Source organism: Cryptomeria japonica, chromosome 4, assembly GCF_030272615.1.
Source record: "Cryptomeria japonica chromosome 4, Sugi_1.0, whole genome shotgun sequence".
NCBI classification, from domain to species: Eukaryota; Viridiplantae; Streptophyta; class Pinopsida; order Cupressales; family Cupressaceae; genus Cryptomeria; species Cryptomeria japonica.
In genome coordinates, this window is record NC_081408.1 from 223912791 (window position 1) to 223926748 (window position 13958).

Sequence of the window (13958 nt, forward strand, 5' to 3'; positions counted from 1 at the left end):
TCTCTCTATATATATATATATATATATCAAATAAATAAAGTATTAAATCTTCCCCCCCCCCCTCTCTCTCTCTCTCTCTCTCTCTCTCTCTCTCTCTCTCTCTCTCTCTCTCTCTCTCTCTCTCTCTCTCTCTCTCTCTCTCTCTCTCTCTCTCTCTCTCTATATATATATATATATATATATATATATATATATATATATATATATATATATATATATATAAGCTTTGTGTGTATTCGAATATTCCTAAAGTAAATGGAAATTTGAAAAGGAAAATGAAAATGAAATGTATATATGTGTGTGTGTGTGTGTATGGATACATGTATACATATGCATATAGATGTGTGTGATGAAATGGTGTAATTTTGTGCGAAGTTGGGTTGTTTCAACTAGCATTTATTTATTCCTACAAACACACATCCCCACACGTTTAGCTCCATCTTATCCTTATAAACATATACTTTGGTATATTTTCATTGTTTGAGCATTTATTATACATATTCATACATCTAGTTAGATATAGTTATTAGCCACTCAAATTTAACTAATTACCCACCCAAGGTCATTTTTTTGGTTACAACCTTAGCTTTTGAAAGTTCAAAATTCAAATTCGGTCGATTAGCAACCTTTATTTTCTTGTCATGAGCTAACCAAGTATGTGTTCTATGGAATTCTATGCCATGTGGTAATATTTAAAGACATTTAATTGCAAACAATTCACATCTCTCATTTATCAAGAGTATTAAAGAAGTAATCAATACGCTCTAAAAGGAGTGAGGAATTTGCATACTTCATTCAAGGTCCTTATCTATTGTCTTTAAACTTTTTCACATATTTTTGGGGGTTGACCCAAGTCCTTGTGACACAATACCAACCCTTTCAAGGTATTTCTAAATATGACCAATCCTTAGATATCAAAAAGGAATAAAGCAAAATATCAGATTGTACATCTTGTGAGGTTGAATATGGACTCAAAATATGAATCCACAATCATGGACTTGACTCGTTCATATAGACTTAATCCAATTCTAGAATCCTTATAAAAAATCCACTTAATCTAAATTGTAAAATCTTCTTAAAAAATCTATTATCTTTTAATCATAAAACTAAATAAAATTATCCATCACATTTACTATACTAAAATAATAATTATTACAATAATATAATCCATCAATCCAAATCTAATTACTTAATCTAAACTAATTTTTTTACACTTTAATTACATTTACTTAATTAACCTAGAAATTCAACTTTGCAAATATTCACCTCACATTCAATAGGACGACATCCTAAGATTGATGTGCTTTAATATTTTTGCAAATATTTAATTTACACTTTAAAAACATTTACCTAATTTACCTAGAACTTCAAATTTGCAAATATACATTAGACATTCCATAGGAACTTATTCTAAGATTGTTGTGCTTTTCCATCTCCACAGGCTAATCGAATTTTTTGCAAATATTTTAAAATGGTGACATGTAAAAAATTTGACGCATAGCCAAGTTAGCCGAAGAACCTCTAAAATAGTCTTTTCACCTAATAATCCTACAGAGAGACGACTGGTTCGAGGGCAACATTTTGAGAACCCTAGTTTTGTGAAGAAGGAAAATCATCACGAAAAATGGCTATGAGGCAGTTCTACAATCAGATTAAGGGAACGAAGGTGAAGGATGTGCCTGACGTGGTGAAACCGATGCTGTCAAGGCAATACATTTCAAGCACCATGAGCAAGGCTTTCGACAATTACTACGCTAAATACATCCAGACCAGCTCGGTGGAGCCGCTTAACCATATTGTCTACGGCGGCCTCTTATTCTCTTATCTGGTTGCTCTGCCTGAGGAGCGTCGACATCTCGAGCACCAGAAACACAGCAAGGAGCATGGTCATTAATTTCAAGGTATTCAGTAACCCTAATTTCAGATTTTGTTTTTACTTATTACTTATGATCCTTCTTAAAGATACGGCACTTGGAAATCCCAATTTGATTTGAAATGCAACGATCTATTCGGTCAATATATATGGGCAACGAGAACTTCCTTCTTCTTTTTATGATTACCGAATTCTCATTAAGTTGAGTCCTTTGGACTAGATACGGATATCTTTTCTCGCAAATTCACGTGCGGGAACAGGCCGTTCTGCATAGATTCAACCACTGAGGGATTTCTTGTCTTAAAAATTAATAGAAGGGAAAAAGTCCTTCGAGTCCTTAGGCATAGGTGCCAGGACTGAGGACTGTGGTATTTCTTCTATCGAATTCACCCGCTTTCACACACAACCACGTTTGTTGGGCAATGCTATACCTAGAATGGATGAGATTGTTTATCAGGTCTAAAAGCTTAATATGTCTACACAGTAGCCTGTAATATGTCTTTTTGGGATCTGGAGATTGGTCTCCACCATAGTTACAAAATTAACTGATAATCCCGATTAATCGATTAATCTCCATTCGACCACTTGCTGAATTTTTCTTTTGTAAATTGCAGATTTTTTATTTAATTGGTCAACCTGTTTTTTGATTGGATATTTACAAACAAATTTTTTTTTTTTGGTAATAAAATAGGGTTTCTGGTGTTCATTCTATTTTTTGGCATTTTTTTCAGTTTTCTTCTTAACCCTACCCTAACATTGATCTGATTTATTATTTCAACTAAATCTCTAATTTTGAATAAGTCTTTATCGTTTGATTCACCATCTATTTATAAGAACGATTTTTGCTACCATGGTGCTTCACGACAAAAGGCTTGTTGAATTGCCGCTTGAGCTCATTCTATTCAATGATTAACAAATATTTTATTTATTGGGGTGTGGAGACCATGTTGATTTGCCACTTGAGCTCATTCCGTTCAAGAGTGATAAACTTCATTTTATTCATTGGTATCTGGAGACCATATTTGAGAATTGCTTCATCATTTGCCAGAGTTGCATGGATACAGTGTCTGATACGGATATGGCTAGTTTCCAAGAAACCACATAAACAAAGAAACCATCAAATTTTGAACTTTTAAACACATGAAACCACATAAACAAAGAGATAAAATAGGAAAGCAAACATCAACAAGGAGAACATCAAATTTCATGTGGAAGACCCTTTTGGATAAAAAACCATTGCAGATCAATACTTTTCAATCATGAAAGGGGCACCTACACAGATTACATAAGTGAGCACCAACTCACAAAGAGCACCAGCTCTCCTCAAAGCACCAATTTTGTTCAGTTGAAGCACCAACTTCAGTTTTCACACAAACTCGAATGCATTGAAACTTATTAACACTTTTCATAATACACTGAGCACTTCAATCACCATACAAAAATTACACACATCCCGCTGAAATAGTTCTTGACCTCTTACCTGCAGCAAGTTGAAAAGACAACCAAAATATACCCACACAAAAAATGAAGACAGCGATTAACAGCAGAAAAATAATCTTGAAAAGCTTAACATGCAGCATACGTGCTTGTCTCCATAAACTCAAAAGAAGGAACAATCGAGGCATTTATCAATTACTTTAGAATTCAAAATGATTCCCTTTTTAATGCTGACATTACACAGCTGTCGTCAGGAATAAGCTGCCCCACTTGCAGTCAAATGGAGAATCTGCCGTTGCTCAAGAAGGATAAATAAATTAACGTGCCTCCAAGAATCAAAGTATGAAACTGTCAGAGTACAAGACGCCTGCTGCTGCCATACACTAAGAATAATACCATATCGCCTCACTAAATTACCACGCCCAGCAGATGATATTTATTTCACCAAACAATAGCACGGATAAAATATAATTGCCACTAATTAAGAAAATCGCTGACTAGGTTTGACTTCAATAACAAAATATTCATCAGTTGAGACCACATGGACCTTCATGGCACATGCCATTTTTCAGAATGTAACTTTTAGAATTTCATACACCTTGCCAAGGAAAGCCATTTGATATTGAGAGCAAAGTAGACCAAGCGAGGTCTCCATAAGACTTGTAGTGAAAAGATAGAGCAAAAACAAATGACAAGAAGAATTGAAACATATCCTAGATGAATCCTTATATCATTAATTTGCATTAATGCAACAGCTAGAGGTACTCCGAGTTTTAGGATCATTATTTTGCATTACTCGAAGGTGTGTAATTTCCACTTCCTATGTCATCCACATGATCTAATGATAATTATTAAGCGCCCAAAACGATAGATGATGATTGTACGACCATCTCATTTAAATCCTTTGTGTCAACAACAAGCTCTTTCAATCTAGCAACTGTTGAGCTGGCCAATGCATTGTCCTCCTTGAAGATGCGATTGTTGGTGTAAGATTTCCAATTTTTAAGAGAGAGCATCATGTTTAATAGAGAAACTAATTTCCATCTAAAAGAAGACTTGGATCAAATTGCATTAACGAACTTAGTCGAATAGCCCTCAATTTCTATCTTCTCCAATTTAATTTTAGAGCATAATTGCATACCCAAGATGAGAGCTTTCAATTCAACTTCATTTTTTGTCTTGGATTTGCAACTTCTAGATGCCTTGCATACAAACTTACCTTTCCAATCTTGGATCACATTGCTAGCCCTAGATTTGCTAGGGTTTTCTTTCAAGATCCCATAAAATTTAAGTTTGAACCATCCTTCCTGAGGGGGAATCCATTAAACTTCCAAATGTATTTTTAGGGAATCAACTTTACTAACCCCATTAATGGGGGGGTATATTTTAGTTTTTTGTAACATTATTTATATAAAGAATATATTTATACTTTTAGGCTTTCATTTAATATAAATAATTAAAAGCTGTAAAAATTGCTGCCATTTATATTTTCTTGGGTCTAAATGTTGTTATTAAATCGTTACAATTTATATTTTTAAGTTTAAATTTATGCTTTTAAGATTTCCATAAATTATTATATTAATTAATAATATAATTAGATGTTTATAATTTTTTTTATATATCTAACATTATTATGTATTATACTAAGTATTTCAAGAGCTAATAAAAACTGTGTATTTAAGTAGTAATGGCAGGGGACAAGGGGATTTATTTCCCGTACAGATTATTTGGAAGGTCGTTTTTAGGAGACAACAAGGGATGACTATTACAAAAATGGGGAAATTTTAAAAATATAGGAAATCTCACATATTCATATGATAAATTTGATAAGGCATTCATCATATACATTATAAAACCATATTTATTATTACATAACATAAGAGCTGAATTCAGATTTCATCTGAGAGTTGTACATATTTTATACAAAAACTACAATAAAATGCCTGAAGGTTGTGGTCATCCCTTTATGGATAAAAAAGGTTGCTTGTTTATCTAGCATGGCTCAAAATGATTTTTATTCTCTGTTTTTTTTAAGAATAAAGCAAAGGCTTTGGAGGGTGAGTCCCTAGTGCGCTCCAGGGGCAATACCCCTTGTGGTGGTTTATGGGCAGCGCCCTCAGTGCGCTCCCTATTGCATTATAGGGCAAAGCCCTCACCATCAAACCCAAAATAATGTCTTTTTGACCACTCAATTTCAAGGAGCATGCCGTTTTTAAAATTTTTTCGCTTCAATCAGTTTGTTTTATTTAATATTTAATTAATACCATAATAGAGTAGTTGGTATTAGAAAAAATAAAAATTACTCATAAGCTGCTTCTACAACCAAGAACAAGAACTAACTAGACCCTCTAGCGTCATCAAGTGCATTTTTTAATTAGAAGTATAATAGGTGTATCCAAATAAAATGTCTAAATCCATTTCCAGGACATACCCTCTACAAAGAGAGGTCATGGAGTCTCCCAAACTCTCTACAACATATCCATTACAAATATCTCATGAAAAAGCAGAGATGTACATCTCACTTATGATAGAGTATTGGAGCTGACGCCATCTGGAATTTCAGTTAAAGAGCCAACCTTTATCATTTAAAAACTCTTGAATATCAGTCTATACCTACTTGCCTGAATTCCTACCAATTCATTGACGTATTAAATATTTGTTTCTAGAGTTTTCTACATTTCAAAATATTTTCTAACTTTTTTAAGTGGGACCAATGATGTTCCCATCTGTACCCCAATTTCTGCAGTATTTCTGGAATGTTCCTGAGCAGAGCTGAGGGTTAGGTGATGGTAGAGGGAGGGAGGGGTTGGGTTTCTGAGGTGTCCTTGGAATGTTCCTGGTACAGGTGTGCCTGCATGAAGATAGGGTATGTGTCCCCTTGTATCATAGAATAAAAATAAAAAGAAAAACAGATTTTTATTCGTCAGATTTTTATTATGAATTTTATCTGAGTTTTATCCTTGTTGAACTTGAACACGAACTTGGTGACTTAGCTTAGTGATGAATTAGTCCTGAATCATAATATTAAAATTATCTACATAAACCGGTGTGGGAAACAGCCCGATTCTCTTTCATATCCCCTCAGTTGAATCCTGGAATATCCTAATCTACTGTGCTATTCGAAGAAAACATGACAGATTAAAGCTTTAATGTGGTTTCTCTTTGAAATATTCATGAACATAAGATTTTATAAACGTTAGCAGAAGATGCAAAGAATTAAGTTCGTGACTATATGTATATTCCAAAGGACTTGATGAATATATTAGATATAGAGCAGACTGGAGAAATTTTTGAGCCTGTGTAAAATGAAATATATAAACCTGAGGATCATGCATATGTGCAGGAGGTGAAAATCGTTTCTGGATTTTTGAAGAGAATACCAAACTGGATGTTACTATAGGAAGTCTGTAAAAAGCAACAGAACCAATGTCGTCCACTTCAAATTTTTTAATAAAATGAGAGCAGCTATTTGAATCTAAAGGCCAATCCTCGGCTGCTTATATTATTGGTCAATCCTCTATCTCTGATACTGTTCAAAGAGTTGAATGTTTCAAATAACTTTTAAGTGAGATGAAGGCATGATTAAAAAATCTTGCAAATCTGCGTCACATTTGAAAAGATGCATACAGAATAGAGAGAGGCCCTAATAATTTTAATTTTCAAGGGAATATTTGATGTAAAACTGAACGCTTATTTTATGCAATCCACATTGAATTGAGTGTAGTAATATACTATATTTAAGAATGAAGGAAGTCATCCATGCCAATGGTAGCTGGACACATAAATATATTACAATTTAAGGGTCTAACAGAAGACAAGATTATACAATGTGGACCATAGAGTGCCATTAAAATATTCAAATTAGCAACAAACAAGAGATATTATAAGATCATTTGTAATTTTTTTGCTATAATGATGTATGGGGTTTGGATTAATCTATCCTAAATAATATTAATAGGCATCTTATCTAAATATAAATTTAGTGTCCAAGGGGTTGAGCTTAATTGGTTAAATTATTGGGTTCTCATTATGGAGACTCAAGTTCAATTCCCCATAGGGACATCTAAAGTGGAATTCTAAGTTGTGACTCTTGGTCTTCCGTAGTTGGCTTCTAATATGGAGGTGGTTTCTAAATAAAAGTGGACTTTAATTGGCGATTCTTGGTTTTCCATACGTTGTTTATTATGTGTTTGCTCTCAAGGAGCTTGTATTTGTCTAATGTTGATGCTTGTATCACCAAAATATTTGTAATCGATATTCAGTTTTTAAAAAAATATAAATTTACAGAGTAACTGCTTCAAGCTTGAATCCATGTATGACTTTTTTGGAATATTAGTCTGTTTCTGGAAAGAATCAGAACTTTGTGGTCCTTCAGGATGTTGTGGTTGTTGAGAGACTGATACTGACAATGACTTGCATGATTAGGATGATGAGATAGCTCAGCAACTACTTTATGAGTATTTGGCATTTGCATAGTCAATTTTGCTAGCAGTTTTTTAATTGGTTGATGAATTTAACTCTTGTAAGTTTTGATAGTTATTCAAAATTTTGACTTTGGTGAGTATAACTTTGTTTCTTCAAATGAGCGATTTCTTGATTTTTGTTGGATAAGTTCTTGTGAAAACTGTGGAATGTCTTCTTGAAAATTTCACGTTTTTTCTTCAAATTTTAGGTTCTCAGATAACTGAAAAACTTAACCGCATGCTCATTTTAACTGGCTGGTGCTCCCTTTTTGATTAACAACATAGTTTCACGTTGTAACTTTTGGTAGTTATTCGAACTTATTGATTCTGATGAGTAGAACTTTATTTCTCAAAATTAATATTTCTTGATCATTATGGGAGTAATTCTAAGTTACTGGTATGGATGTGTGTTTGGATACATGTGTGGGATTTTGTTACAAGGGTTTGTCATTTTATTTGTATCCAGGTTATTATAAGGCTTGGGTATGTCCATTCAAAGATATAAAATCTATACACAAATTCAACCATAATATCAATATACACACATCATTAAAAAAAAAGAAAAAGACATTGCTGTTAATTGATAATTAGAAATATTAAATCAATTTGATCTGATTTCCACAATCCATTAGTTTATCAAGTGGTTGCTTCTGGATTGAATTGTGTCTGTTTTTTTGCATCAACATTTCAGATCACACTCCGTGATCCATCATCAGGATGCAATTTATATTTTAACATCTCCTGGCACTCTCTTACATCCTGATGATGGATCATAGAGTGTGATCTGAAATGTTGATGCAAAAAAACAGAGACACAATTAAATCCAGAAGCAACAACTTGATAAATATTAAATTAGTCATGACATTTGATGTATCACAGATATATATTATGCCTGCTAAAAATGTAAAATTTTCAATAGTCATAGCAACATTCAAGAATTGTCACATTGTTCTTATTGAGAAAATCCAAATCAGGAATTGGTTCACCAGAATCAAACGCAGGAGGACTAGCAACAATTAAGTTGTGTTGTTATTTATTTATTCTTATTGTTTTAAGTTTTTTGATCATCTTATTTTTCTGTTTTTATTATGACTATCCTATATGGACCAGCACTGTTTTTATTATGATATTTGGGTACACAGTAATGGCTGAGGTATCCAATAGATTATCATACGGATCTACTATGATATTAGGTTGTTATATAAGGTAGGAGTTATGTTAAAACTTAACTATACTAGTCTTGAATATTACCGTGTAGCCTTTGATGGTGCACAAATTTTCTCTGAATTTAAAAGAGAGAGGCAACCAAAAAAGTAAATGAATTGGCAAAGGCAACCAAGCAGAGTGAATAAATTGGATAAGTCCAATTCTGGATTCAATTGGGGATTTTTGTGAGGTAAGGCATGATATTGGTTTAAAAATTCAAATCCCTAACAAACTAAAGAATATTGACCAAGTCCACTTCAAGATTTGGTTATTGCACCATGCAAGTTTTGAGCTATGACCATATCTATTTAGATGCTGGTCTTCAGTAAATGACTATGGAATGGAAGGTACATATGAACAAATTCAGAATTTGAATCTAAAACCCAAGTAAGGAAAAACTAGCGAGTACCATTTATATATCAAAATTTAGGAAATAGGAGTAGCAAACTGCACATGCATAGTTTCATCTTTTTGAGATCAGGGAACTTTTAAGAATATTGCCTTAAAAATCCATAGAAATAAAGTATAGAATTGACATGATGCTATATTGGGATTCAACTGCATAGTTTTTAGTCAATCTTTATCAACCCATATTTCTTTAGTAGTTCACAAGAACCCATCTCTCATGCACATGAATGGTCCACTCAGCACTCATTGCATCTATTTGTTGAATCCTAAGAAAACATCATATAGTTTGGTACACTGCGGAAGCACTATTATAATAAAAATGATAACAGTTATCACAAATGCATGAAATGAAGTATGGATGCACAAAATTGTAGGGTTAGAACTGACAACAAAAAAAGGAATGCACAGAATTGATGATCTCCAAATGAATATTTGATCCCAATTTATATGTCATTTAGTTTGGGATGACTCTATAAACTGTAATGAGATCAGGCTATATATGTACCACATTCGGGTTATCTCACGAGCTATTTGTACATATGTACAGAGTCACAGACAACTAGAAGCCTAACATTGCCCTTCCCTCAATATTGATAAGCATAGTTGCATCTACACGATTGCATCCTTTTGTAAATTTTATTTGTCCTATTTTCCATGGTTTTCTACTTAGCTACTTGGCTTGCTTGGCAATCAGCTTGTGTTTCCAATATGTTTCGTTCCTCATTGTCCATCTTCATTAATTTTGTAAATTTGATAAACTGTTAATAAGTGGTCGTCTCATTGATCTAATGAACACTGAAGTTTAAGAGATAGCAAACTTAAAAGAGGATGTCCAGTAACTACTTGTACAGGAGAGAATGAATGTAATGCCCCTTTTCTGGACCACTCTATATTTTACCTTAAGTTCACAAAACCAAATGAAATAAAGCATATAATATAGTTAGGGGTACATTCTTTAATGAAGAATAAGATGAGCTAAGCCTGTTCTGGAAACCTTTAATCAAGTTAGGTAACATTGCAGACAGCTCATGAAATAAATCTATTATTAGAGTGGGGAAATTATATATTCATCAATATGTAGCAAGTCTGATTTGTATGTGAATCTCAGTCATATAAGATATGGAACAAGGAGGCATGGTAGGGTCCTTAAGACGACTGTTCTCCCTCCATACAATCCTCCTCCATTCTTCCATGGCTGGAGATCTTTGGGTTCATCAACAGTCCCTCAACGTAGGGGTTGGAAGGGGAATTACAATAGGGTGCCCTCAGCCGTTCTCAACTTCTCTCCTTCTGAGTGTAATAGGGTGCTCTATTAGCTGTTCTCCCTACTTGCCACTGTAGCAGGGTGCCCTAAAGTTGTTTGTACTTAATGCTGATTCCTTCCTTACCCTTTTGACAGACTTTTGCAGTGCACAGGAAATTGGAATATTAACAGATTATAGTCTCATCTGATTACTTGGTAAGATGTCCAGTATTCTATGCTCCTAGATCCGGCTGATGGTAATAAGCAAAATCTCTGTCCTTAATTCCTTACAACAGATTGAATACCTTTCTAATGCTTATCTCCCTCTAATCTCCCCTTTTCATATTCCTCTATTGATATATACATTTCTTTATATCAAAGAGTCATACCCTTTGAGCATTGTTGAGACTCATCTTCTTATTGCATCCCTTCACTTAAAGCGCACCTTATAAAGAAGCATTACTTATTAGTTATTATAATTAAATCTCAGCTATTGATAATTACACTAAAATTGCATCATTTGGTGATTATAATAAAATCATTCCCAGTAAGATCACACCTTTTCTTAATGGTCAAACACTGTATTATAGTCACTGCATAGCACTCTTTCCCATGAAGTCAAATTTTGTATTATAGTCACTGCCGTATAATGATCTCTATCACTGTTTCTTTTAAACGTGATTGCTGCCTACATTACACTCATCAATAATAATAATGGTTGTGAATCATTAGACTTGCACACTATTATCATGGGCATTTAATATGTACTTGTATCAACATTAATATTCATTAGTTATCTTGCATAGTAAGAAAGGGGGTTGGCCAAGACAGGAGGAATTCGTCTTTCCTTTAGATGTTTAAATGCAATGCTTTTCTTCTTAAAATATCCCATCAACTGTCTTATTTTTCTGATAATATTTTGGCTTCCTAAAGAAAATTGTGAAGTCTATTGATATCTTCTCTAGGGTGGGACATGACAATGAAGGTTTTTGATATAGAAATAACAAATATGGAAACCTTCTAAAGGACTAGACTAAAAGCTACAACTAATAGGGTGTGAAGTTTAAGGTTGTCAGATTTAGAAAGGGTGAAAGATAGAAACCTTTGAGAGGACTAGATCTAAAGTCCATGATCAACAGGGTTTGATAACAAATGAGTACAATTGAAGCAACAAGAGAGAACACAAAACATTGCCACCATTGTATGTCTTGTAAACTTATTTATATTATGTATTTATAGGATAAGAAGTACATACATGGAAGTTTCTCAAAAGAAGAAAGTTAACTATACGTGTAAGCTTCTTGGAAAAGAAAGAGAAGGAAGCATCTAGAAAATTAGATAAAGAAAAGAAAGATATATGTTGCTTCGTACATTCGCCCATAGGATTGTCCTATCATCATTCTTAAAGGTGACAATATGCCCAAGATATCCTTCTTAAAAGAACATTTAGATGGTTTGGCATTAAGTTGACGTTCCTCCAAAAATTGTATCACTTTATTCACATGTTATTGTTCTTTCCAAGGTTTACGATAAACAAGTGTAGCATCTAATAAGGCAACCATATTTTTAATTTTTTACTAATGAAAGGCCTAAACATAGAATTCATGAGATTTTGAGAAGTGGATGGTGCAATTGTGAGACTAAAAGCCATGGCTAAAAATTCATCATGGCCCTTTAAAGTTTTGTTACTTCTTCCTTCATGTTTTCTGATCGTCAGCTTGAGCAACTCAAACTTAGGCGTTGTTTTTGAAAGAATTGAGTCTTCACAATGTGTTGGGCACATGGGGTTGGCTATAATGAGAACATAAAAAAGGAAGTGAAATAGAACGTAACTCTTTTAAATGGGGGAATATTAGTGTTTTAGATTCAACAATTGAGCAGTGAAAATGATTCAAATGGTGATTCTATGAAGCTTATCTCTTGAAAAAACTGGTCAAATGAAAAATCCAAATAAATTAACTCTTCTTCACATTCTTCCAGGGTTGGCTTAGTCTCTTTGGACGAACCTGCAATTTTTGCCACAATCAGTCTATTTGCTTTGATTTTTGGTTAGCAGCAGAATTAGAAAGACATTGAACTCTCTGTACATTTTTCAACAAGAGAAGGGAAAAGATCTTGCCACTAGCATCATTATTTTCCTCTTCTTCGTGCACTTTCCAAAGATATTTTCAAGCTGCCTTTATAAGCATGAAGAATAAAATCCTTACCATTATTCACAAGCCTGTATTTTTTGAACATTCTATTGTAAATTGCATCTCTAAGATACTTATATGGGCTACCAAACACCTCCCAACATATAAATTTTTACAAGGTAATTGGTAATATACTGTGCTTAGAAGAATTCTGGGCTAACATATAAATTTTATAAGGTAATTGGTAATATACTGTATTTAGAAGGATTCTGGGCTAAAATCTTTGCTTGTAAATGTATTGTTATGGGCTGTTTGGAGGTTGAATATTCTTGTTAGGTATAAATGCCAGATCATTTGCATGGAATACTGAATTATATATCTGTCTTCTGGAAAATAATCATTTCTATACTTGTGGGCCAGATTTGCAGTTTTCTTGTAGTTTAATGCTAGTAATTGAACCACTATTTTTTCTCTTTTATAATAGATGCTGTGAATTCAAGTTATATTATCAAAAATAAAAAAGTCACATTCTCTGTTATTGTGCAAAATATGAATGTAAGCTGTTTATATTAATTTCTCATTGTTCCTTTTGTTGAACCTGCTTTGTGTTTTGAACCTTTTGCAGAGTTATATGGAGGATGAGCTTCTTTTTGCTCACTCTTATTCAAATTGATGGTTTACAATTCAAGATATTTGCCTGCTCTCAAGCGATAAGCTTTGATACAGTTGTTTTCCCAAAGCCCACTTTTATAAATATTATGGATTGTGGCACATTTAAATAATGGTAAACCTATTTTTTTTTCACAGTCTGCGCTAAATATCTTGTTTTTGAGATTCCATTGAATACAATAAAGTTTATTATGTTACTATTTGCATTTGTAGATGCTTAGGCTTATCCAGCTTATTTTAAAGCTGTGGGATGTTTAATAATGACAAACTTGTTTTCCTTTCACTATCCATGCTAAATATCTTGTTTTTGAGAACCCCATCGAATACGATAAAGTTTACTATGCCACCAGTTTTCTCAGATGTTATCGTCCTTCCCTTGATTTGTGGACCATTAAAGGCCTTAAATTGCACCATGTTGCGAAAAAACTGCTGCTCTATATTTTAAGATGAATTGGTACTCTTATGTATTGGTGCACTTGTGTTTTAAAAAGTGGTGTATTCTCTTAAAAACATCTAAACAAATCATT

General features: G+C 33.3%; 1 protein-coding gene across 1 annotated transcript; it reads left to right on the forward strand.

The window, feature by feature from the left end:
* Nucleotides 1–1415: 1415 nt before the first annotated feature.
* Nucleotides 1416–13628, forward strand: LOC131069769 (uncharacterized). Its single transcript, XM_058005325.2, has 2 exons — nucleotides 1416–1901; nucleotides 13388–13628. Exon 1 carries the CDS (start codon nucleotides 1625–1627, stop codon nucleotides 1892–1894), a length of 270 nt encoding a protein of 89 aa, XP_057861308.1. The 5' UTR covers nucleotides 1416–1624; the 3' UTR covers nucleotides 1895–1901; nucleotides 13388–13628.
* Nucleotides 13629–13958: the final 330 nt, after the last annotated feature.

Coding starts and splice junctions, on each gene's coding strand:
- LOC131069769 (XM_058005325.2), top strand. CDS start 1,625: ATGGCTATGAGGCAGTTCTACAATCAGATTAAGGGAACGAAGGTGAAG.